Consider the following 25,934-nt stretch of genomic DNA (forward strand, 5'->3'; position numbering starts at 1 on the left):
CTATACATAAAGATAGTGCATTAAGAAATGTTAATTTTGATATATAGAACATAAAATCAATCGTGTTTAACCATTAGCATAAATTTTTAATCAAGTTAATCTTTTAATATGATATCCGAACATGTATGATAAGTTGATTTTTTAATGAGTCTATACAATTAACTTGCTACATATATTAAGAAACAAAGAAATAAGAAGTATTTGTAATCTTGTATATGATATATCCTTATTTTTTAGTCTTATTAAGCACGTAATGATAAAAACAACCAATCTGATATATTGCGAGGGTATTGAGGATCTATGAGACCATGATATCAATATCAGATTGAAGGTCCACAATTACAAACTCTCCGATTCACTTGCCATTAGGTTGAGAGTTGCATGTCCCCACAATGAACCCTAATTTCTTTGATGCTCTCAATTTCTCAACGATGTTCAAGTGCCCACTCATCATAATTAACACCTTTCAATTGTACTTAAGTGACTACACTCCCTAAGTTGTCATTTGCACTCAATTAATGAAGTGAAAATCTATTCTCAATTCTCCATCTTTGTTTTTATTTTCCTTTTAGTCAACCTAGCTTTAAAATGATTAATTGTTTTGGGACACAAAACTTATTGAAAAAACAAAGAAGTATATAATCAAATATTTCATTCTAGTCTATAAAGATCTTATTGTTTTTTTATTCTAGGTCTAAATTGTTGTTTTTATATATTTGGTATAGTGTAATTTGAATCTTCTAGCATACATTTAATAAAAACAAGCACTTCAATACTAAATGAGTATTAAAAATAAGGTGAAAATAATAAAGTAGCACGTATTATTGAGATTCATTCCACACACCTCATGACGGGCCATGACCTTGGCCTTGGCTTCCTCTGGCAGGAATGCAGGATGTAGTAAAAATGTACTCCATCATACGAGACGAAAACAACCATTTTATTGTGAGGAATTAAGTAAGGGTCAAGATAGAAGTACGCCGATTAAAAGCTTCAAATAACTCCTACACTACTCTACATTTCACCCGCGTCTTTTACCAAGGTAAACAGTTCAAAAAATTAACTAAATTAGGAAATTTGATCAGTACTCTCTAGGCAACAACATTAATGTCTAATACTCCAAAATTATGATGCCTAAGTCTATTTTACTTTTGTTGTCCAAGCCTATATATGTATGAACTAATGAACCTACAACTGCGCCTTAATCTAAAGCATCTCAAATCCATTATGCCATACACATACACCTTAACAAACTTACTAATTCCATGTATACGAACTAATGTACAATATTATTAAAAGACACCCGAAAAAACTTGTCAACGTTTCTAAACTAGCTACTACGTATACTGGTTTTTAATAAATTTGTCAAGTGTGAATGAACCCCAGCAATAATTTCTTACTATTTCCATCTTTAAATTAGATCACTTTTTTTTTTTTTCAATAGTTTTAAATTAGATCACTTAAACTTGCAAAAAAAAAAAAAAAAAAAAAAAGAAAAAAAAAAAAAAGAAGAGTAAAATCCTATTTATCCACAATATGCACAACTTTTTTTTTTTTTTTTTTTGACAAACAACAATTTATCATAGAACTAGAAAGAATCCAATTACTGTTCTTCAAAAAAAAAAAAAAAAAAAAAAAAGAATCCAATTACTGTATCAGAAACTATGTGACAATTTGAATGGAAAATAATCAAAATATACAAGTCCTATAACTTGGTCATAACCTTTTTTACACTTCTTTTTTATATGAAAAAAAAAAAAAACATTTCTACTACTTTCCTACCCCTTCTTTCCATCTTGGAGTAAATGAACTTGAGATGGATGGAGACATGTAAAAAGATAAAGAGATAAGAAAAAAGCATGTAAAACAATAATCAAGTCATTGTTTTGTTAAATTCTCAATATCTCTAAAATGTCACTTTCTAGGACACAACATGAATAATTCATAATTTCATACCTTATGTTAAAAAGATAGCACTATGTACTTAAAATAAAGTGGCACAAGCCCTTTACCACCAACCAAACTAATTTTATGAAAATGTTTCTCCTTTTTTTTTCCCTTCAGCTACAGAACAAATAAAAATGACATTTTTTAAACGAACAAGCAAGAACTACTTATCATCAACAAAACCCCAAAAGAACAAAAAATCATTTAATCAATCTTACCAAAGACAAAAGAAAAATGAGTCCTTCCCATCACATCCAAAACTCCTCAACCACCACCAAAGCCATGCAAGTTATACAATGCATTATTCGGTTCATTCCACACGCATTTTACATATATGAAACTATCTCATACAACAGTTGCACCACATGTAGCGCTTATTCCATCTGCCCAAGCTTTCAAAACCATTCGCCCAAGCTTTCAAAACCTAATACTAATACTTCTTGGTGCTCTCCGTATAATACATGAACGATCCAACAATTAATTAAACAGTAAATACTGAAAGCTCCATTTAAAAAATTACTCCATATAGGATGTTATAGGTTATGGGTTTGTCAGCAAGGTATTAAAGCAGTAAAAAAAATCAATTTTTATTTTTTACTGAAAGCTCCATTATTACTATGATTATAGAGTCAAAATCAAAGCACTGCCAAGTCTCCAACTAACATGGTTCTGTCACTTAACCATGTGGTGCAAATTATTGGAACTCACCCTTTTTCTCCAACTCTTCTTTCTAACGTTCCATTTTTGATAGTAAAACCAAGTGAGCTCACAATATGAACCATCATTTTATATTCACATGAATTTTACCTCTTACTATTAACCTAACTAAGAGAGACATTAAAATGTGTAAGAATTTTCTGTGTCTTTATATACTGTATCTACTATATAACGGACACAGTCCCATGTTGTAACATGCTTTTGAACCATCCATTCACATGATCTATCCACTATCCGTTTAAACATTATATGGGGCTTCATCATTTGATCTTCATTTGGAATTGAATGATTGTAAGATAGCACCAAAATTAGTTAATGTCCACACAATATTGCTATGTTGCTTAAATTTGACAGGATAATACATGTTCGAACAATTAGTTTTTGACAATTGAGAATAAAGACTTATAAATAAACATAAGGGTTAGCCAACTAGGAAAACAAGTTCAGATCAGATTTAGGGATCAGATTTAGGGCCTGTTTTCATATGTTTATTTTCAGTTCAGCTCCTAATTTCGTTCTCTTATAAAATATTCAGTTCAGTTCAACTGAGTTCAGTTCAGCTAAGTTCAGTCAATGAAAACAGACCCTTAGAATTGGTTAACTATAGACAAGGAGTCCGAAACAAAAGAAAATTGTCATAGCCCCTGATTGATTATTGTGGAACAATTTTAAACTAACAAATTAAGTACTCCGTAATTTTTTACTCTACTTTCCATAACATCAATTTAATAGTAATGTGCTAAGTAAATGTTGTGGGTAGGTTATCAAGGTGTTGTGAAACTTGAATTGCAAATTTACAAGATAATCTCTTCAAACAAGTTCACATAACCCCCAAATAATTAGATACATACATAGATTCATGCAAATTTTACCTTAGCTTCCTCATGTTAGTACCCCAATCTCTTTTTCCAAGTGTTTCCACCATAGCAACCAAAAAAAAAAAAGGCTACTACAATAAATCTTCTCCTTTATAGTTGACAATACGAGAAGGCACCCAACAATCATAATCTACACATTGATATAGCAATCATGATTATAATCATGTATTTAACCCTAGATACACAAATTTAAAGAAAAATTAGGGGCCTATATCAAATTTAAAGGTGGAGAAAATAAGAAAATCAAATCCTCTATACAAAATCATCTACTTGTATTTTTTTTTTTTCCAATTTTTTAGACCCTATTAATCAATAATACACTTGATTTGGGTTTCTTTTTAAAAACGTTTTTGATGATGATAGGTTGATACTTGATAATGATATCACCTAGAAGAGACAGGATTTAGAGCTCTAGCAAACCCATTAAGTGCACCATAACTCTTGGAATTAAACCCTAAACATCCCAATAAACCTTGCCTGTAAGGTAAGAATGTTTTCTTCCTCATCTCCTCTGCTTGCGCTCTGTTCGCAGCGTAGTGCATCTCATGCGCCGACCTCCTCTTTCCGCCCGGCATCCCCTTCCCTTTCGACGCCGGAACTTCCTTCTTCTTCGCCTTCTTATCCTCGGAACACGACGCCGAATTCGTATTTGCATTTACATTTGTATTTTCATTGACATTACTACTATTGTTGTTGCTTCCTTTCTCTCGTTTTTCTTTCGCCGGAGAAAACGAGATGTTGATATTATGCCAGAATTTGTTGTTACTTCTTCCTTCACTCTTACTCCTCAGAAAATCCTTCAGAAACACCCACCGTTTCGAACTCCTTCCCGCCGATGAACACCGCGACGAACTCCCCGACGGCGTCGTTTCGCCGCCGTCCTTCTCCTTCTCACCTCCTGCTTCACTCTCACCTTCCTCCGCCTTCTTCGTCGGAGTCGAAACGGCGTCGTCAGAGCAGTACCACTCAAACGGCGCCGTACTCCGAAGAGGAGAGAGAGACCGAGTTCTTCTCCGTTGAGATCTGTTCCTCAACCTCGACCTCTGAAACACATTACTCTTCTCATCATCATCATCGCAATAATGGTCGTCTTCTTCATCTTCTCTCTCAGATTCCAGCAATGTCAGAGACGGAAGCTTCTGCGGCCGTTGTAGATGAGCGCAAAGCCTCATCGGACGGATCTGACCGTTGAGGAACAACTCATCAGCGGAGGACATAGACGGTCCAATCTCCGGCGCCGGCGAGTCGAATCGGGCGGAGAACTCGAACTCGAAGGAGCCAGTAGAGGAGGAAGCGTCGGAACTCGCCGGAATTAAGCCACCGCCGGCGGAGGATCTCGCCTGAGCAGTAGCGAGGACGAAATGCATGGGACTTGCAGGTGCACTGTAGAAGAATCCAGAAGGATAGTACGAACGACCTGGACTCGAAGGCGCGCTCACAAATGGCGTCGAACAGTTACTGTCATCGATGTAGAAATCATCATCATCTTCCTCGTCGTTGTCGTTGTTGTCGTCTTCCTTCTGCAGTGGTGGCGGAGATGGAGGAGAGAGAAAATCACCGCCATTAATGGAGGTTGGAGCTTCGAGGTTGGAATCCATGGTATTCTGTGAAGAAGAAAAAGAGGAGAGAGAAAACAAACAACAAAAACAAATGTGGAGTTGCAGAAATGGAAGGAGAGAGAAAAATGAAGAGTGAAGAAGAAGCTTATAATAAAAGGGCGGTATTGAAGTGAAATTATCCTTGGATTTGGGGTAAAATAACGAAAATGCCATTGGGAATTTTTGGGGTGAAATAATTAAAAAGGGATCTTCCGTACGGTGTTGTTGGGTTTATTTTTATGATGAAATTGATGAGGCTGTTTAGATTCTTGGAATTTTTTTTTAAAGTACATAATATTTGCCCCTACAAGGCTACAAGGCTATTAAAGTAAATTAGGTGTCTTGAAATTTATTATTGCTAAAAGTTTTTTGATTATTGTGTTTACTTTTTTTTTTCTTTTACACTTTCTAGCTTGCTTCTTTTTGCCCTTGTGTTTAAGGTTAGGAGGAAGATAAAACAATAATACTCCTAATAATGACTCATCTTTTAATTGAGGTGGATAGGAAGCAAATCTAGGGTGTGTGAGTGTGTGACAATGGATATGAATATTAGTAGTTCAATTTCAAATATGGTAATTGCTCTATTGGTTACATGGTAAGATTTGTAATATTGGTTGTAAGTTTACAATCTAATGGTAAGATTTGTAATATTGGTTGTAAGTTTACAATCTAAACGGAATATGGTTGACTTGTTAAGATAGATTTGTCAGTTATATTCTACTTAAATCTGATTGACATCAATCATCGTGCTCAGTAAGATATATATATCAAGGTAAGCTTCACGTGTATGATTGCATGTTGGGTAGTGATATTTCACGAGCCACATTATAATTTCAATTATCTGCTTAAACTTACCTATGTTTGTGTTCATCATACACTTATGTCATCCTTGTTTAAAAAAATACACTTATATTATCCATAATCCTGACTCTAGCATGATATACTCATACATAACTCACAAGTTAGGATTATCTTAGTTTAAACATGTCGCCTTAGCAAATTATGACATGAGTTACAACTCATACAAATTATAAAAATATTTTGTGTATTTGATATACACAAACGCTATGTTCTAATCAATTTGTCTTTAACAACAATATGCAAGCAAAAGGATGATTACTTATTCCATATTTGCTAAAAAAAAAAAAATTATTGCAAATTTTCAATAGACTATACTACAACTATAACCAAGAAAATGTTCAAAGATTTTATTCTTTTTCAAAAAAAATTAAATATAATTAGGAAATAAAAATAAATCAAGAGAGTAAAAAATCCAAGTAAAATACGAAATACGAAATACGTAGAGAATAGAGGGAAGCACGTTCATGGCCCGTGTGATGTCACAACCCTACCACGCTATATATCTAATCCACCTGCAAAGATTGTTGTAGCATCACGTGCTCTGTTTCCTACTCCTCTGTTCTCACTTCCACTTTTCTACCCTACACCCTCCTCCAGATTCCAGAACCTCTACGTCATCATCATCATCGCACCCTACACGTGGCAAAATCTCATCAATCTACACGTTTTGATTTGCTATTTTGTTGATGGTTGATTTTATTATCGTACACCTGACTGTACTGGATCAATCCCTTCATTGGATCCTGACTCTTGTGCAACCCTTACGAGGAAGGGGGTTATTTGATTAATTAATTTAATTATGATATTTTTATTATTTTAATGTGTGTCAAATTTGTATAAAGTCAATCTAGTTTTAGATGTTTATATTATTGGAGAGCTACTAACTAGCATTATTGTATAGTACTCCCTAATATGCATTAGTTAGGATAAATTTGATTCTACTCCCTCCAGTTTTTTTTTATATATGCATCACTTGGGAAGTTGGGAATGGCACATAGTTTTAGGAGATAAATATAATATTGTGAGTGGATGAATAAATTATTATAATAAAAGTAAAATGGGGACCATGAAAGAAAAAGTATATGAGAGATAATAGATATTTTATTATTTAAGTGGAAACATAAAAGAGAGAGAAATGATAAAATAATTTGAGTGGGGTTTAAAGTAAAAGAGAAATAATAAAATATAGTATAACTTTACCAAATATAGAAGTGATGCATATAAAAAAAAAAACACCCATAAAAGGAAAGTGATGCATATAAAAAAAACGGAGTACTATTTTAATTTCGTTCTTAAAATTTGTCACAAATTATTTTCGTTATGTGTTATAAATTATTGACTCGCTTGGTACCATTCAAAACAAAAAAAAAAAAATTGACTCGCTTGGTAAGTTTTTTACATCATATCATAGAGGTTTGAGGTCGAATCCTATCAAATGAGGGTGCTTGAGGGTGATTTTAGAATAAATTTGAATAACACTAACCAATAAATCGAGTGGAATTATAATCAGCAATTTATATTCCAATGGGAGATAAAAACCAACTACATAAATACGAAGCACATAGTTAGTTTCAAACGTCAATTTCATTAACAAAAAATGCATTAATGAGATCGGCTATGGAATATCAGAAATGAATAAGACGTGTGAAAAATAAAAAGAAGGGAAGACATGAATGAACTACAGTACTTACATATAGAGTTTAATGAACATAGTTAATTCTCTTTAAATTTTATTGTTGATAGTTATACTCCTTCAAATTCAACGAACTGTTTCCTCATTGTTTTTTGGTTTAGGGGTGCATAATAATGTAGATTATTACTTACAAATACTTTTAACCAAGTAAGATAATTACGGGTTTGTTCTCATTGCTGAACTTAGCTAAACTGAAATGAACGGATGAACTAAATATTTTATGAGAGAAGGAAATTAGGAGGTGAACCGAACTGAACTTATAGAGCTTAACTAAACTGAAATGAACCGAAAATAATCTGATGAGAACAGGGCCTACGAGTAACACTTATTGTGTTGGTGACGAGTATTTTTGTACCTTTTTAGTTGGGTTTACATTATGTTAATTAAGCAAGTAATAATGTCAAGTAAGGCCTACTGTACGGAGTAGTTGGTAAGAGATTGACCTTAGCTTGTAACTTTAAGGTCACAAGTTTTAAATCAACAATGAATCCTTACCAAGTAACAAAGTGTTGTAATTATTATAAAATGGACGCAAAAGAAAAGCGTTGTGATTATCGCGAAACAGAGGGAGTACATTTATTTGAGTGCAAGAAGCACTTGAGGCTAAAGATTAAACACCAGATCAAAAACAATCATAAGGGATAAAGTCTGGTTAGTAAGGTTTTTTATTTACTCCGTAATAAATACGAAAAGGAAGACAAAATTAGGATTAGTTAATTAGGGGAGAATATGATTAAAGCTTATGGGTAATAGCACTTAGGTAGTGCCCCTTTTCAGTATTCTTACTTCACCCTAGAAAGAAGTTAGGAGAAAACCAATTTTTGTAAAACTTTGTTAATATTTTACTAATTAAAGTTTGTCTTATTGGTAAAAATTACCACTAACCAAATCTAGGTATGTATGTCAATGAGGTTGTGTCTTATTCCAATTACCAATAAGTTGGAGCATTAATCTTCCAACTACTGTCAGTTTATATTTCTAGTAGCTAACCTAGTATAATTAGAAATAGTAGATTAATATAGTTGCTATTTTGAGGAACATTTATGCTCTCATTGGTCAAAAAATAATACATTTACTGTTTTTTTTAGTTGGTATCTTTAATTTTCTGCCATAAAATTCAATTTCAATCCTGTTTATTTTTAATGAAGTCAGAAAATTACTACTGTACTAGCTAACTAGCTACTGCAGATTATAAATTTATCAAAATTTTAAATTTGGAGAAGTGAATGCAGCAATATTGTTAACATGATAAAGTTAGCAATAGTTGTATAATTAGATAATAATAATCTTTGTTCAAAATTTGCAACAACGCAATTTTATCCAAGAAACTTGATATACTCCTTATAAATAAATCATCCTTTACTTATAAGGAGTAAGAGTCATTACCGGTTTACCATTTAGTTGGCAATCGATTATAAAATTTGTGATGGTAATAAATTACGTAGTGTTTTGTATTTGTTTACTACGCCGTATGGAGTAAGGGCTTGTTCTCGTACGATTATTTTCAATTCAGTTCAGATCAGTTTTAATAAGTCAGTTTAGTTCAGCTCTAATAAGTTTAGTTTAGTTCAATTCAGTTCAGCTGAGTTCAGTCAATGAGAACAGACCCTAAATATTATCCTAATGTCTATTGCCTACACCCAAAGTTTTCTTTTCTTAAGTTTTCAATTTTGTTATTACTCTCACAGTGGTACTATTTTAGAAGTTGTAATGAAAATAAATTATAGAAATCATGTGTTTAGGATAAAGTTCTACTGTACATGATAACTGTATGACTAGACGAGACTTTCCTTTCAAATTTGTACTTTTCTTTGGTTAGAATTATTGGTTAAACACCAAATTCACATCGTATTCTCGAGTGTAGGTACATTTTTTCTTGGAGATGTACTCTCTCTTTATCCTTCCTATTAAAAATAAATATACATAATCTATACACTTTGTAATAATCACATTGATACATAGACAACCAAGGCAAAATCAGATTTATCCAGATTTTAGGGTATAAAAGAAGGAATAAAATTGATTAAGATTCTTTTAACAACTCTTAAGATGCCAAATTAGTACCACAAAGTAGTAAGCATATGAAGGACCACTACACCACCCTACAAACAAAGGGGCCAAATGAAAATTCTAAAGAGTACAAATACATGTTTTTATCATAAACCCAGCTTGTATTAAGTGCTGCTTGCATCATTATCACACATTTTCATGTCTACCTTATTTCCAGCACTACCATCTCTCAAACATCATTTTCATGGATTCTCTTACCTCAAATTATCTGTAATGAAAGCTCTAGGAGCTTCATGGAGATACCTTTGCTAAAATCTCGGTTTTCAGCCGAGAAGTTCAATTTCTCTGAAATCTCTTGTGTGTGTGTTGTGTAGCAGTCGTGTTTTGATCTTACTGAATTCAAGTGTTAAGGACATTCATATGAGTAGATTGCGATACAAAACTATAGTTATAAAAAGCTGTAAGTTCTCTGATGATCAAAACGAATAGAAAATGATGCCATTTGCATTGAGCGAATTTCTTCAAAAGAATTAATTCATCTACCACATTACCATTAAGAGAGATGTAGGATAAACTAAATGATCTGTTCTTCTAAAAATTGTACAAAAGGGTTAGGATGGGTTAAATAAGCTTACTATCTAGATTGCCTCTATACAGTTAGATCAGCAACAAGCTCGTCGATCAAAGATTCTACTATCTCTTTCTCAATGTCAATTCCCTCTTCAAGTGATTCAATTTCGAAATCCAACCACCTACCTAATTGAATACTCATGTCCAAGTCCACAAGCTCATCCACCATTAAATTTCCCATGTTTTGCCAACATAAAACCTCTTTATACACTTCTTCAGTCAGCCACTCGTTTTGAAGCAGCATTCCCCACTTCTCCCATGACTTGAAGCTCCCAAGGAAAGCCCGTTGGTACTTTGCATTAACACTTTCGGTAACACAGTTGAACAAAATTCTCCGATCAAGCTTGGAACATGGTTCTGCAGTTCTGCCTGATGTACTTATCAAATTTTCCAACAGGTCAAAGAGATCAGGATCTATAATGTCGAAACCTTCATCCAACCTTAATCTTTTCAATCCAGCATAGTGAAGCATGTGTCTTACATATTCTAGTTCCCAATAAGATGCATCAATAAAATCCGACTCATCTTCCCTGGGATGGATACTTTCACTCGACACGCAACTAGTCACTTCCTGAGATCGAGGAGATGAAGGCTGATAATTTCCTGCAAATCAAATAGCATAGAATGAACATCAGTTCGTAAACACATTCAGCAATTTAACTTGAAGTAAATATATCTATTTTGTGATGAATGGATGCAATTTGACCAATTTATCACAGAAGTGCAATTATCCATATATCACTCTATGTCATCAGATAAATTTAGCAAATGACATCTAACCAATACTATCTAATTTAAATGCGGCAATTGCTTCCTCAAGACTTTCAGAAGAGGGTTTCCTCACTCAACAACATTATCCAGACCTTGATTATTATATTAGCTAATCATAATCTTTAATGCTGGACCATATGGTACATAAAGCTTTACCATGAGTGACATCACTTGCAGTAGTTGATGACATCCAACTTCCGGACATTGAACATTCTGGATTTGAGATATTAAAATGTTCACGATGAGATTCTCCGCTCGCTTCAAATCTGTTAGTACTGCTAGCACTCTGCTCTTCAGGACCTCCATAATCCTTTACAATATGAAGGGAATCAAGAAGAATATTAGAACATGAAGTTACATCAGAATAAATAATGAATTTACAAACTTAATGAAGTGGGGGTCACAAAATTTTAAAATTAGGAACACTTCAGATACCAACAAGAGAATATTTGACAAAGTTGTTAGTGATACTTCAATTCCTAAAATCAAAGCGCTTAGTTTATGTTAAGACGTGTAGCCATAGAATTTGGAAAGCAATAGTTGATTGGAAATCTTAATGCATCTAAAACATATGCACAGTTCAAAAACAACAAACACAACTCCAGCAGCAGGACAAACAGTGCAAATTATTAGCTGAAGATATACTATTAGCTTTTGAACTCCATAAGATTTCACATGGTAAAGCCCATAACAAGAAACAAGCTCCCAAACTTGGACCCAAAAGAAAAAGGGAGAAAAGGCCAAGCAATATGCTGGAAATCATCACAATAACTCCTCGCCGATGAATTAGAGTATTAGTATACATAGGTAAAAAGAGTAGTACTAGTGTGTAATTCTAACACAACACCCCTAGCATGAAGAGGGGAAAAAACAGAAATGGTAAGGAAATATGGAGTAACATTTGTTTTAGAGAGAGAGAGAGAACATCTTGCTCGCTCAATTATTTCCTTACCCTTGTTATCCTTGTCCCTTAAACCATCTATAATAGGTATTTTCCCAATTCTCAATTATTTCCCTACCCTTGTTATCCTTGTCCCTTGAACCATCTATAATAGGTATTTTTCCCAATTACCAAAATTAATTAAGTGATCATCTCACTTAGTACTTCAAAACTGGATCTTTGTCGTAAATTTGGGAGGCGAAAAATACTAGGTTAAATGTAAGGGCGTGTTCGACACTAGCTTTTGAGTAGCTTTTAGTGGTTTGACTTATTCAAACCACTATATTATAAAAAATTATGAATATTTAGGAATGTAGTGAGGGTAGAGTTTAGTGGTTGAAGTAGCTTTTGTGAAAAGTCAACATTATTAACTTTTGTGAAAAGCTAGGTAGCTGTTGAATTTTCTTATATTTTTTTCAGAATTTTACAGCTAACAGCTAATTTACCAAACACTCATACTGAATTATTTATTTTCACATCTAACATCTAGTTGACAGCTAACAGCCACCAGCACAGCTAACAGCTACCTCTACAGCTACATTTTGCCGAACACGCCCTAAGTATGTGAATTGCAGTGCCTTGTGCAACAGAAAAAGGCTAACAACTTAATAGCCTTAATCTCCGTTCTCTTCTAATCTGGCTATCAAACTAAGCAATTTTCTTTCACTTGTATGTTGATCTTCTTCAGCAAGGAATCAGGCCAAGTAGCACAGAGCATTATATATGCTATACTAGAAGAATATCAACAGCATGCACCACCAGAAAGTGTAATTTGATGCCTCACCAAAGAAACACAGGACTAGAAATCTTATTTCCTACAGAAAAAGGCATGGAAAAAATCCTTAGAAAGTTGGAACGAAATATCATACATCGACTTTTGTTGAAATCTATGGCCTTTTTTAGGACATATACCTTACCAACTAAGAACCAATAGAGATTTTCTTTCCATATACTGGATGACACACGTCACCTCTTCATGATTTTTTTAAAAAAAAATAAATAAATCAATAAGAGCATCATTTAGTTTCTTATTTGATTCAAAAAGAAGAATTACATCGGTACAAGTAAGACAGACTTCTTGAAAATAACAATTATGTAAAGTTGTAAACTTTCTACCTTTAGTCCAAAGTGGCATCTCAGAAAAAGAAAGGAGCATTTCTTTTTTACTTTTGTGGAAAATAAATAGCTAAACAGCCAGTTGCAGTACCAGCCTATGGTAATGAGACTAGATGATATTCTATTTCTGTAAAACCTAGGCCATTAGATGATTAACTTGGTAAAATTTATGAGCAAGATTTGTTAATATGAGCACAACCACATTTTAAGAGCCTACCAGGATCAATCCTATGGGACTGAAGATACATGATATCTCCTACCCCTAAATGAGATCATAAAAGTCAATATGCCACTGCCAAATCCCTTCTTTACTGCTCAATTCTAATCCAAGTAGCAAACTAATCAGCAGTCCTTCAGCATGAGCTGAAGCAACATCCATTCATTACAAAATGGATATGTTTACTAATCAGCGAGAGACAACATATTATAATTGAAAATTAGATAAGCAAATGATCCCACAGAGGAGCATTGTTAGGAGTTTAATTTGACAAGAGCCAAATATAAGGTAAACGATATGGTTGGCTTGACCCCACTTTGGTAATCCATAATATATGGGCGCTACAAGCAATTGAGGAGAAAATTAAGGATCTTGTTGTCCATGATCTACATTGAACCAATTAAGTTCATCAACCTAACGAGTAGTGACCACAAAAAGAAAAGGGGTTGACTACATGCCTTTAGCTTAAGCTAATGGAAATATTTTTTTTTTATTATTTTTTTTTTTAAAAAAAAAAAAAAGAAAAAAGAAAAAAAAGTTGGGCATGTGAATATTGATTGCAAGTTACATATATACCACACTCCCACTCCATATAAATGTGGTGAACTGAGTGCCAATTGGCATTGCCTAGAAAACTATACCACTCTTGAAAGTTTGATTTTTGTAATCAACTGGCTTATAAACCTTCCATGATACTTGATAGCTCTCATAAATCTTTATTGAGTTTGTGAAAATCTCTAAATTTCTATCCTTCTTGCAAAACACAAGTAAAATGTCCATTTTCCCTTCTCTCCTTAAGAGAACAGAAATATAGAAACAAAAACTGAAAGACCAGAAGAGCACCAGCAATAAAAAGTTGCACAACCTTAAGATGTCTTTATCAATCAATCAATCAAAGCCTTAATCCATAAGTAAGGTTGGCTACATAAACCAAATGTGATTATTCTGTATAGTCATCCACAAAGATCTCTTTCCTCCACCCTTTACGATCAAATACCTCATTCTCATGCAAAGTCATTTGTTTCATATTCTTTCTAACTCCTTCCAACCAAGCCATTTTCGGTCTCCTTCTACTTCGTCTAAGCTCAGAATGATCCCACTCTTCCACTCTTTGTAATAGTGCACTTTGAGGTCTCCGTCTTACATGTCCGAACCGACACAATCATAAGATGTCTATCAAACATGAAAACTAAAAGCAACTGATATGTATCGACTGAACGCTTCAATTACCTACAACTAGTAGGAACACATGCTAAAAACTAACAAGTACTAGAACAGTTTTTCTTTCTAATCTTCTTCATATGAAAAAAAAACCCTCTTAAGTTCCATCACTAATCCTCTCCATCCAGCCCATTTCCTCCCTAAAACTTGAACTCCTCATTTGTGAAATCTAGGGTGGCTCTAATGGCAACCGAGAAGAGGCCAATTAGAAAACAAGGAAACTCCTCTTTTCCAGTCCCTATGTTTCTAATTTGTATTAGGCCAACCTGCAACAACAATCCTTGCTAAGTGAAACGATTCCAGCCCGCCCTCAGGTTCTCTCCAACTGTAGCCGCTACAATGGGATTTTTGACGGTGTAATGACAATAATGACAAGACAACACTTGCGAAAGCTGACAGCAGCAGGATCATGAACAGCAAATAAATATATAACTCCTAGGTCTATTCTCACACACGCTAGATCAGCATGGTCAGGCTTTGATTCATACTTAGAATCATAAGAGAAGAGGAAATGGATTAGCCAGGGGAGTGTCTTCCGCTGACTGTAATGAAATCAGATTAAATTTATGCCCACACTACGGTTTATAGAAGAACATGTTACTGATTCTCAATGATCGTAGTTGTTATATTTAGATTTCTTATGTAGATTTCACATGTTTTTTTAATTAATAAACTGATTTTACTATGTATAAAAGAAAGAGCATATTGTTAATCACTAAGTTCCTCAACCATTGGGAATCTGAAAAGAAACTGCTTATTGCCCAGAAAAAAAGTATAGAACACTTAACGGGATAAGTTAAGAAACAAAATATCTCATACAAGAGAATGCCATGGTACAATCAATCACTAAAATAAAAAAAATCTAATCAATCACCAATGCTTTGTGCAATGAATGAACTCTCTTTCCTGACAGCAATAAAGCTACAATGCCAGGAAGATAAGAACCCCAAATCCCCGATCAATAAGTGCCAAAAAAGTCCAATAAATTCCAAAGCCTTTAGTTCCCTTAACTCTATTTATTAAGAACGATGATAAACTCAAGATAGCAGGCTATACAAAAAATTCTGAAAAGCATCTAATTTTAACTTTTAAAATGATAGAGATTAATGCAGGAGAAATGCTTAGAAGGAAGACAAGAAATGACCAAAAACATACCTCCCAATTCTGGCTTGCTTTAGCTATCATAGATGAAGATAAATCATCATCACATGTAGCACTTGTTTGATCTTCATCAGACCAACCATCATGATCAATTGAAGGACCGACAGCATCTTGTGACAAAATTGACTCAGACAAGCAAGATATACTGTTTGTATCAGAGCATTCCATCATAAGATCAGATTTGGTTGACCCAATTTTATCAGTTAATTCCCTGAGCTTTTGCTCCAAAAGAAGGCTTAAAGAACCACTATCAATTAATTTTAGCCCTTGTTGTGGTGATAATGAATGTGTATCAGATTGGGCATTATCATAAGAATCAGCACAAAGATGATGATGATTGCTTCTAATGGCTTCAGTTGTAGATGGAGAGGACTGAGATACAGCTTTTTTTATGGGAGAGGTGAAAGTGAAGGAAATTACATCCATGTCCTTCCTTGAACTGCTTTGAAGTGCTAGATCACGTTGTGCAGCTTTCTCATCACAGTTTTCTAGCACTTTCTCACTTGAATTGTTATCTTTGGCAGAAAGCTGCTTGCTTCTTGATATTTTTTTCATTCTATTCAGTGAGGGCCTCTTTTCACTAACACCATTCACTGGAGGTCTCCGGTCCATTAAACGAGTTGTTGCAACCTTCTTTGATCCATTTTCAGCATTCACAAAAACTTTACTTACAACTTTACTTGGACCTGCAGAGCTATCTCCTGGAGGTAACTTTCTAGGTTGCTGATCAGAGTGTGAAGTTTTGGCAGTTGATTGGTCTTTGTGAGAGACACTATTCTGCTTCTCGTTGTTCTGTCTAAGCACACTAGAACTCTTCTTCCTTGGCGTCCTAGTTGAATTGACCTTTTGGGTATATGGCTCTTTCTGTTTCAGCTTCTTACGCTCCTGCTGCTGACTCCTGCTGTCACTATATGCTGAACCAATTTTTTTCTGCACATTGGCTTTATCTTGGACAGGCAAAGGAACAGACTTAGCTTTATTTTTTGCTTTTTCTGAACCACTTGCTTGTGAACTCATAATATTTTTAAACAAAGACTTTCGAGTAGACCTTTCAGAAGTAGTTCCTCTCACTTGATGTACAGGAGCAGCCAGCTTAGGTGTCTTGGGGGATTCAGGTAGTCTAGAAGACCTCTGTGCAGCTTCAATTTTTTCTTTTAGATCTTGATACCTAAAGGATGATGAAGGAGACCCCAGAGATGAGACTTTGGTCCTCCCAGTAGGCTGAGGAGAAGAATCAATAATTCTTGCAGCTGTCTCCATAATATAAGCTGCATCCTTTGTAGGTACAAAGCCTGGACTCTTGATTGGTGACAAGAGCTTGTGATGAGTGATTGAAATTGGTTTGGCCGACTTTGGAGGCAATACCTCAGTTTGAAATCTCTCAATTGGCCGGCCATGAACCTTCCTCATTCTTGAATCCGCTGATTTCCAAGGGTTACCCTCTACTTTGTTAGGCACGTAGCTATAGCCCATAATATGTTGCTCAAATTCATATGGAGTATCACCTCCATGATAATAAGAGCTCCCAATAGCACGAGGTTCATAAGATGCAAAAGAACTTGCCTCACATGAAGCTGTGGTAGGCATAGAGTCCAATCCCATAAGTCGGGCAACCACCCCAGGGGCTTTTGTTCCATATCCATCATCCCCATTTACAGATGATGTGGAACTATAATTACCACTTCCTCTGAAAGAAGAATGATCGCAATTCTCTGATAGCTCCCTCTATAAGAAATTTTATCAGATTTAATATCATTCTTAAGTGACAAATACAATAAAAATAGGAAATGTTGGTCTAGGTGCAAACACAGGCATGTCTCTATGACGTATGTGCACGTGAGCTAATAAGGATGCTTTTTTTTTTTTGAAAACAATATGGATGCTCTCATTCTGACTGTGTTGCGAATTTGTGATTCCTAGCAAATTATTTACATGCGATTGAATGAAAGAGAAGGAGAGAGAAACATGACTCACCAATAAATACTGAGAAATGGCCAAATTGTCAACACTATCCTTCCCTTGGATAGATCCTTCTACATCTAAAAAGGCAGCAAATTGTAAGTAATAGAATAGCCCCAAAGGAACATAAAATGACTAGGCAATCAGAACAAGGATGATCTAATTACCAGATGAATCAGACTTGTTAGAGAATAACTTTTTCCGGGATTTAGTATTCCAATCGAACAAATAGAGGAAGCGTCCCTTCGAACGTTTTCCCTCAGCTGCCATCTCCCAACCACAGCCCCCTTTACATTAACTTATGGTTCCAACTGACCAATCTCTCTGCAATAAAACCACAACTTCATGATGCTTGTATAACATTAATTCAAAGGTTATAAAAATATAATCTTGAATCTCATTCATAATATAACAAAGGTTCACATTCTGCACCTGAAAAAATTCACTCCAAATACTCGATATTTTCCATAAAATTAACATAGTAAACCAATAACTTGCATAGCAATATATACATTGAATATTTTCTAAGATATCACATATCCAGCCCACCTCTAAAACTAATTAAATTGAAACCCTAAATATAGCAGCTCATATGAATACTATAGCAGAATAAATCCTCATTAGCAGCAACATTGCTTTAATTTTTCAAGTTATAAGCTACTAAAAAAACACAAGTATAAATTCAAACAAACCCAAATCAACAGCTACATTGCACTAAGATTTCAGTTTATAAGCTCCTGAAACCTTCAACTTATATTCAAACGTACCCAAATCAACAGCTACATTGCATTAATTTTTCAATTAATAAGCTCATTAGAAGGAAAAAAAAAACCCAACTTTAAATTCAAAAACAACAAGTTCAAGCACCCTGAAAATTAATTACAAAAATCAAACCCAGAAACTTTCCTGATTTATAAACAAAACCCATGACTCGAAAAGATCCAAAAAGAGTTACCCAGAAAACTTACACAAATTGCTGAAGCAAAAACCCCTCATTGGACCCAGATCAAGAATGCCCTGAAGATGCAAAATTAGGGTTTTGGAAAAGGGGAAAAAAGGAGAGAGAAATAGGAATTTCCGTTTATGGAAAACGATGACAGAGGTTTGAATGAGCAATTAGTTGAGGGAATTAGTAAAGAACAGTCAAAAGTAGCAAAAATGGCAGGTGGGTTTTTCGATTGAAGGAGATTAATGTTTGATTTTTTAGAACAAAGTTTTAATTTTTATATTTTCCCTCGTAAACAAGAATGCTAATAAAGTATTTTAGAGAAAATTTAAATTTGAATACATAATTTTATAATTTGAATAATTTCTTCCTATTTTAGTTGTTTGGATATTTGATTGGCTGGCTAATAGTCTTGGAGGACATCAAAGGATTAAGACCTTTGAGTCCCACCATCAATGTGTTATTGTTAGGTGGCAATAATCAAAATGAAATGGAAAATAATAATTCTTGGTCAATTAATAATAAAAATAAAACAAACAAAGTATGAACCACATTTTTTGTTGGTTTCTTGACAATTTATTGTATAAGTATTGAACCAAAAGATAAGCTTAGCTAGATACCAATGAGAAAAGAACAATCCTTTCAATTTTTGGGAGAGAATATTTGGAAGAAATGAGACATGTTGGGCTTAATTTTGTTTCACTATTTAAAGAAGACATAAATGTGTAAATGCTTTTGATTGTACAATACAAAGTATGTTTTGTTTAAGGTCACAAAGAAAATTGATGGAAATGATTTTACTTTATATCTTGGTGTCAACCTATAAGATTTTACATCAAACTAGTTACTTATTGAAAAAGTGAGATTTATAAAATTAATTTATGGATATTATTGGCAAAGTATTAAGGTTGGTATAAGCTTAATTCATTTTCACTTATCTAAACTAATTTTAAGGGTAATATAATCATTTAATATACTTTTTTTTTTTGGTATTAAGTTGGGAATTTATCAACAATTCACGAGTAAAATCGGAGTACATAGTACGGAGTAATGAATAGCTAAAACTCAGGACAAAAGATAATTGTCTTACAAAAAATGAAAAACTCATATTTAATGAATGAAAATAAATGATGGATAAAATCATAAAATGAATGACAAATTTCTATTAAAAAAAAAAAAAAAAAAAAAAAAAGAATAGTGACAAATTCAGAATATTATTGGTAAATAATACTATAATTTATCGGTCAATCCGTCATTAATACCACCCAACCCAATGAAACGTCACCAATTCATTGACTCATTGTAGTATGAAAATTACATAGATTCTCATCATATTATTCATACAAAATATACGTAGTACGTAGTAGAAGTCTATTTGAGTATTAATCCTTATTCAACTCATTAATTTTTTTTTTTTATCTTTATCACTTACTCCATGTATCATTCATACGGAGTACTACGGAATAGTTGCTCTATTAAGGATATTCTCCATTCAAAGTTCCATTCAATCAATGATATGAATATACGACTAAGATGACCAAAAATAAATTTGAGAAGCAATTAATTTATACACATCCTACTAATCCGTCCCTAAAACATTGTCCCATAACTAAAAAAAGATGCCCCTAAAAGAAATTTATATCTTTTTAAAGTTTTTATGTTAACACTTGTATACACAAATTTGCACTTGCTTCTTAAACAATCTCTTAGAGACGGAAAGAGAGTATTTTGTAATTACAACACAACTCCATAATGCAGTTCAATGGTACAAAGACATGTGATGACAAGGTGTTATGTCAGAAACACATTCTTTACTATGGCTGTTGTAGTAAATCTGCTCCTCTTAAATTCTGGATTCAACGATTAATCATTGTCATCATTGAACATACCACAACTACATAGGTCCCTCATTTTCATTGTCAAGCGACTGATGAATGAGAGATACAACATACAACATTACAAGAAATTTCGCGGTGATATGATTAGCAAAACTTCAGGTACAACATCACCTAATTCAAGATTCCAAGGTTAAGGTATACAGTACAGCATTCGTATTCATTTTACATTCTACCAGTATACCAACAATCCAACACTTGGACAATTCGAAAATCAAGGGCTATACGGTTGGTACTTCTATCTCCTATCCTCGTGGCAGCGGTTCAATCATCTGAAAGGGGGTTGGAATTATAAATGTGATTTACATCAGCAAAAGTTTAATAGAACACTTGGAGACAATTTGATCATGAGCAAATCGTATAACAAAAGAAACTGTCTATTGCAAAGTCTTAACACATACATACATATATGTACATCCATCTCAAAGACAAATACTTGTAGCCAAGCCCGGGTGAGGTGGTGACATTGTGGGTTCTTGACTTCTTGGGCTGTAAGCATCTCTAACAGCTTCGGCATGAGTTACAAAATGCTACACATGGCTACAGCACACATTTTGTGGAATAGGTAATCTCTAAATCAAATTTCATCTTGGTCAATTATGGTAGGCTTGTCATTACTCTCATACAGGTCTATTCACACAATTATCGCAAGGATTAGGACCGTATTTGCATGTATTTGGGTCAAATGATTCTCCAAAATGTTCAAGCAATGTTTTTCTCCTGCATTCGTCCTGAAAAAGTTTCACAGGCATAAAGGCATTACCTACCAATAGTTTTTCCAACTAATGTGATGAGTGTTTTCAGTTTGGCAAAGGGAGCATGAAAACAAGATGATTCACTAACCTTCAGTTCACAATACTCCCGCATTTTCTGAGCTTGAGCCATTGCCTTCTTGAAACTGTCTTTGTTATAACTCTGTCCATTTCGCAACATACAAACAATTCGACTGAAATCCTTTTTCTGATACAAGGCAATACATTCTGCAGGAAGATTGTCTCTACCTGCCCTTCCAGACTCCTGGTAATAGCTTTCAATCGATTTGGACATTGTATTATGGACAACAAAACGCTGAACATTAGCAGAAAGAACCATAAGAGTGAGGTTTCCGAAGAAGATGAATGCAATGAAGTAACTTGAGTATGCACTAAGACTGAAAAAACCATGAGGAAGACCAAGAATCCCCCCACCCCCCTATAAAAAATGCATTATGCAATATAATTAAAGGTTTTAACAGAAACAAGTCACTTGAAAAAAATAACTCATCTCAAGCTTACCACATCAGGTTTATCTATTCCCATTCCAAAGGCAATAGTAGCACATACAACTTGTACTTCTCCAGTATGCCATCTCTTTTGGACAGAAACTCTTTGACGAGCAGCTAAACCAGCATGGTAATGCACTGATTTGATTTTACATTTCTCATTTAAATACTTTGCCACTTCCACACTTTCATTCTTTGAAAGGCAGTAAACTATTCCACAAGAATTTTCAAATTCATCTTTCAGTAGTTTCCCAAGCTGCTTGAGAGGTTCCTTAGTCTTAGTAATTACTTTATACTTCAAATTTGGTCTATCAAAGCTCGTCTCCAACACCAAAGCACGAGGTATTCTTAATGCATTTAATATGTCCTGTAAAATCTCTCTTAAATTATGGACTATATGGCCATTCATACAATTTTTTTTTTTAAGTTGACAGAATCACTCGTACCTTGCGTACACAATGAGTTGCTGTAGCTGTTAAAGCCATCACAGGGACAGTTGAGAAATTCTGCTTAAGACATCCTAATCTCCGATAATCTGGACGGAAATCATGGCCCCATTGGCTAAGAACAAGTAAGCACTAATTTAGCAAGAGAATAACGATTGCAGTAATAGTATGACAAACAGCAAAATTCTTCCCTGTAAACTAGTTCCAAAATTGGAATAAAAACAAAATGGAAAACAAAAATCACCTTTTTCTCCAGGAAATTAGTCCATTGATTCACCCTAAGCTAGCTATCTTAACTGATGAATAGTTTGACTATCTAGTAAAATTTCATCAATTCCTGTGGTTTTTTTTTTTTTTTTTTTTTCACTGTTCTTCCATAAAATACATAAATAAGTAAAATAAAAATTAATGTTCATACTTGATTCAGGATAAATGAGTTGAGCACTTGAACTCGAAAGACAGTAAGGAGGAGTGAGGTTTCTTTCCAAAATCTTCGTTAGTTGGCAGAATATTAATGTATCATCTGCCTTAGTAAGGTGAATCAGGTTATGTCATTCATCAGTCATAACTCTAAAAATCTGAACTGTCACCAACAAGTTATACAGTAAAATTTATAAGGGTATTGTCATGGGAAAAAAAACCTATTATGTAGATCATCATGTTGAAAAATCTCAAATACTGAATCCAAGTTTCCTAGATTGAGCAAGAACTAAAGCTTAGAAAACCTATTCTTTAAAAAATGCATTCTTCAGGTAAAAGGCATACCTTACACAATGGGCTTCATCAACAATAAACCCTGCCAGAAGCCCCTACAATTGGAAATAAAATCTCATCTTATCCAGGAATTCATGTTACAAGTACATATATCTATTTGGACAGAAAATCATTTTTTTTTTTTTTTTTTTTTTTTTTTTTTTTTTTTTTGGTTTGAGGGAAACAGAAAATCAAGTTTTTATTGCAGAAGCAGCACGAACTCACCTTTTGATGCATACTTTTTAATGCATCAAAAAATGATGCATTTGCAGAGATTCTTTCCGGGGTTACATACAAGAGCTTACATGAGGGTTTGTCACTCCTATCAAGGATAAAGGAAAAACATTAGCAACCATGACAAAATTAGTTAAATTTATTCCAACAACACTGTAGTATACACAGGCTTAAAGCTTAAGCAGAAATATATCAGGCTTCATAATACTCATATCTTACACAGCAAAGGACATATATTGAGCAAGCAAACTATATAAGTAAATTACCTAAGCTCTTGAATGACAGCTGCAGCTTGTGCTGGGCTTTGCTGGGAGTTTAGAAAAGTTGCAGGAACCCCATACTTGAGATTCAGTGTGACGATTTGATCTTGAATAAGAGAAAGCAGTGGGGATATAACAATGGTCACGCCTGGTTGTAGAGTTGCAGGAAGCTGTAAGAGCAAGCAATCTGTTAAATACTTAGTATTGGTGATAATACGTCATGCATTAATTAATCGTAGGACATGTTCATGAGTCATGACTCTTCAGTTGCAGAAGAGATACTACAACAACAATAAAAAAACATAGAAAGTTTTGTGCCAGACACTATTTAGTATTCACAATTCCAGCTTTGTACAGAACAGCCTAAGTGAGGTGACAATACTTTTTATTCAGTATATCGACCACAATATTCAAGGCACAGATACGATGGTTGTCATTTATAGCAATACTTAGAAAATCACCTGGTAGCACAGACTTTTTCCACCTCCTGTTGGCATGAGAATAAAGCAGTCTTGCTTTTGGACAAATGCTTTACATGCCTGATGTTGCAAAGGGCGAAACAACTTATTGCCAAATATGACGACATTAGCTAATTCAAAATCATCCAAAACCTGCAATTCTTCGTAACTAAGGGTTTCTTCATTTGTATCCAATACTTGACATCTTTCGCTTGTAGAAATGCCAGATGAACTTCTAGCCCTTTTTTGAGATAGAGATGAGCCTTTACTATGAGTGACACTGCTGCGACACTCCTTCAAAGAATCAGAATTCATTAGAGAAAGGTACAACTTCAAAAGTATATTAAGAAGCTTTGAGAAAGTGAAACTTCACATCATAAGTGCATAGAAAGCAAAAAGAAACTAGCTTTTAGCTTCATTGGCAAGGAAAACTTGTTGAAGAAATGGCTGTGAAACCAGCTATATGAGATTATGAGCTACAAATCATACTCCCAAACAAGTGAACAACAGAAAGCTCTCATGTAAAATTTGGCAGCTTTCCAACTAGCATTTATCATTTCACAGAAGAAATATTTATAATAAAAAAAAAAAAAAAGTGCATGCTTTACATAGCCCTATTAAAAGGGATGTTGTACACTGCATGAGAGAATGCCCAAATGATAATAATGATTCCAAATCATAGAAAAGATCTTACCCCAGATCTTGGAGAGGTCCAATCGCTGCTGTTATGATGAGGATTAGGATGTGCTGAGGACTTAGAACTTCTATTTGCAGAAGTTTCAAACATCAAATCCTCATTTTCACTAGAAGAATCCACCACCAGGATATCCTGAGGTGTCTGAGTTTGTTCTCTCACACGAATACTACTTCCGGGATCCTCATCATCTTCACAATCAACTTCAAGAATAGGAGTTGCTTTTCCCAACATGCTGCTTAGAGCACCACATGTTTCAGTTTCCATAGCTTGTACATCATCCCATTCTTCACTGTCTTGCATAGACTCGGCCAGCATTGCAAGAAAATCATCACCACAATGTTCCACAGTAATAAAATCTTGTCCATCTTCACCTTCAATGATTCATGAGAATGTCTATCAGATAGGCAATACTCGTTACTCCCAAAGGCTATGATCCTCTTCTCAAAGAGACTCGTTATAAGAGACAATTTCCTTCTATTCGGACTGGGGTGGACTGGGGTGGGGGGCAGCTAACTCGACTCCGATCCAATTTGTTTAGCACAGGAATACTTGATATCACCATAACTAGAATCATATAACTGAATCATTAAAATACCAAAATTCCCACACAACCATATTACAAATCGAGCCATTGCCAATTGATTTTAGGATGTAACTTCCCTCGGGTTCATAAACAGTTCAAACTCGCACAAATTAGAATTAAATTGACATTTTAGGCGTGGAAAGAGGATAAAATTCACGAGAAAACAGTCTCAATTCTCCAATTACACAGACAATTTATTCAGCAGAAATCTCAATCAACGAATAAAATCAAAGTAAAAAAATGAACATAATTAGGGTTTCAAAAAGAAGAGAGAATACCATAAAGTTGAATGAGACGGTCCAAGCATTTGTGAGCAGACTGGTCGTCGAAGCCGAAATCCATGGCTAAACTCACCAATCGAACTTTCTCGGTCTCTGGATCGGTGCCCTCCATTTTTATGCAACCTTCAAACTTTGCTGCTCTCTCTCACTCTCTCACTCTATATAATCTCACTTACTCCCAATTGCGTACATCTTAAATTTCTCCCGCCAAATTCAGTTTTTTTTTTTTTTTTTTTTTTTTTTAGCAATTTCATTTCGAATATCAATTATTTTTTTTTATTAAAATTCCGTACTATTATTATTATTTTTTTTTTTTGTCAATATTTAGCAATTTCACTTCGAATAATTATTAGATACAAGTAGTTTGAAAGTTTTGCATTGGAATATGCAATTATTTGTTT

At 34.2% G+C, this 25,934-nt stretch overlaps 3 protein-coding genes across 4 annotated transcripts; all 3 read right to left on the minus strand.

The window, feature by feature from the left end:
• Positions 1 to 3,651: 3,651 nt before the first annotated feature.
• On the minus strand, positions 3,652 to 5,196 carry LOC145626516 (uncharacterized). The gene has a single exon (XM_081678957.1). It carries the CDS (start codon positions 5,138 to 5,140, stop codon positions 3,926 to 3,928), a length of 1,215 nt encoding a protein of 404 aa, XP_081535083.1. The 5' UTR covers positions 5,141 to 5,196; the 3' UTR covers positions 3,652 to 3,925.
• A 4,994-nt stretch (positions 5,197 to 10,190) lies between these two features.
• On the minus strand, positions 10,191 to 19,053 carry LOC145626517 (uncharacterized). The gene is made up of 6 exons (XM_081678958.1): positions 18,688 to 19,053; positions 17,887 to 18,043; positions 17,735 to 17,799; positions 15,755 to 17,485; positions 11,262 to 11,415; positions 10,191 to 10,937 (listed from the first exon to the last, which is right to left on the minus strand). The coding sequence occupies exons 2-6, from the start codon at positions 17,987 to 17,989 to the stop codon at positions 10,354 to 10,356; spliced, it is 2,637 nt and encodes an 878-aa protein (XP_081535084.1). The 5' UTR covers positions 17,990 to 18,043; positions 18,688 to 19,053; the 3' UTR covers positions 10,191 to 10,353.
• A 1,411-nt stretch (positions 19,054 to 20,464) lies between these two features.
• Positions 20,465 to 25,921, minus strand: LOC145626518 (ATP-dependent DNA helicase Q-like 1). Of its 2 annotated transcripts, XR_014111016.1 has the most exons (11): positions 25,531 to 25,921; positions 24,667 to 25,040; positions 23,976 to 24,266; positions 23,521 to 23,684; positions 23,246 to 23,342; positions 23,033 to 23,076; positions 22,268 to 22,382; positions 21,835 to 22,188; positions 21,404 to 21,628; positions 20,966 to 21,291; positions 20,465 to 20,832 (listed from the first exon to the last, which is right to left on the minus strand). XR_014111016.1 is itself a non-coding variant. In XM_081678959.1 (10 exons), exons 1-10 carry the CDS (start codon positions 25,643 to 25,645, stop codon positions 21,181 to 21,183), a joined length of 1,890 nt encoding a protein of 629 aa, XP_081535085.1. In that variant the 5' UTR covers positions 25,646 to 25,921; the 3' UTR covers positions 20,465 to 21,180. The 2 variants fall into 2 exon arrangements, 1 of the variants encoding a protein (XP_081535085.1); XM_081678959.1 differs by having other exon boundaries at positions 20,465 to 21,291.
• Between the last annotated feature and the right edge of the window lie 13 nt (positions 25,922 to 25,934).

Source organism: Chenopodium album, chromosome 4, assembly GCF_948465745.1.
Source record: "Chenopodium album chromosome 4, dcCheAlbu1.1, whole genome shotgun sequence".
In the NCBI taxonomy this organism is placed as follows: domain Eukaryota; kingdom Viridiplantae; phylum Streptophyta; class Magnoliopsida; order Caryophyllales; family Amaranthaceae; genus Chenopodium; species Chenopodium album.

Excerpts from the sequence above, each read along its gene's own strand:
- LOC145626516 (XM_081678957.1), bottom strand. The coding sequence starts at position 5,140 with ATGGATTCCAACCTCGAAGCTCCAACCTCCATTAATGGCGGTGATTTT.
- LOC145626517 (XM_081678958.1), bottom strand. The coding sequence starts at position 17,989 with ATGGCAGCTGAGGGAAAACGTTCGAAGGGACGCTTCCTCTATTTGTTC. Across the intron at positions 17,486-17,734 it reads CCATTTCTCAGTATTTATTG|AGGGAGCTATCAGAGAATTG; the intron begins GTGAGTCATGTT and ends AATTTCTTATAG. Across the intron at positions 11,416-15,754 it reads AAGCAAGCCAGAATTGGGAG|GATTATGGAGGTCCTGAAGA; the intron begins GTATGTTTTTGG and ends CATATTGTAAAG.
- LOC145626518 (XM_081678959.1), bottom strand. The coding sequence starts at position 25,645 with ATGGAGGGCACCGATCCAGAGACCGAGAAAGTTCGATTGGTGAGTTTA. Across the intron at positions 23,343-23,520 it reads GCTGTCATTCAAGAGCTTAG|GAGTGACAAACCCTCATGTA; the intron begins GTAATTTACTTA and ends TATCCTTGATAG. Across the intron at positions 22,189-22,267 it reads CAACTCATTGTGTACGCAAG|GACATATTAAATGCATTAAG; the intron begins GTACGAGTGATT and ends GAGATTTTACAG.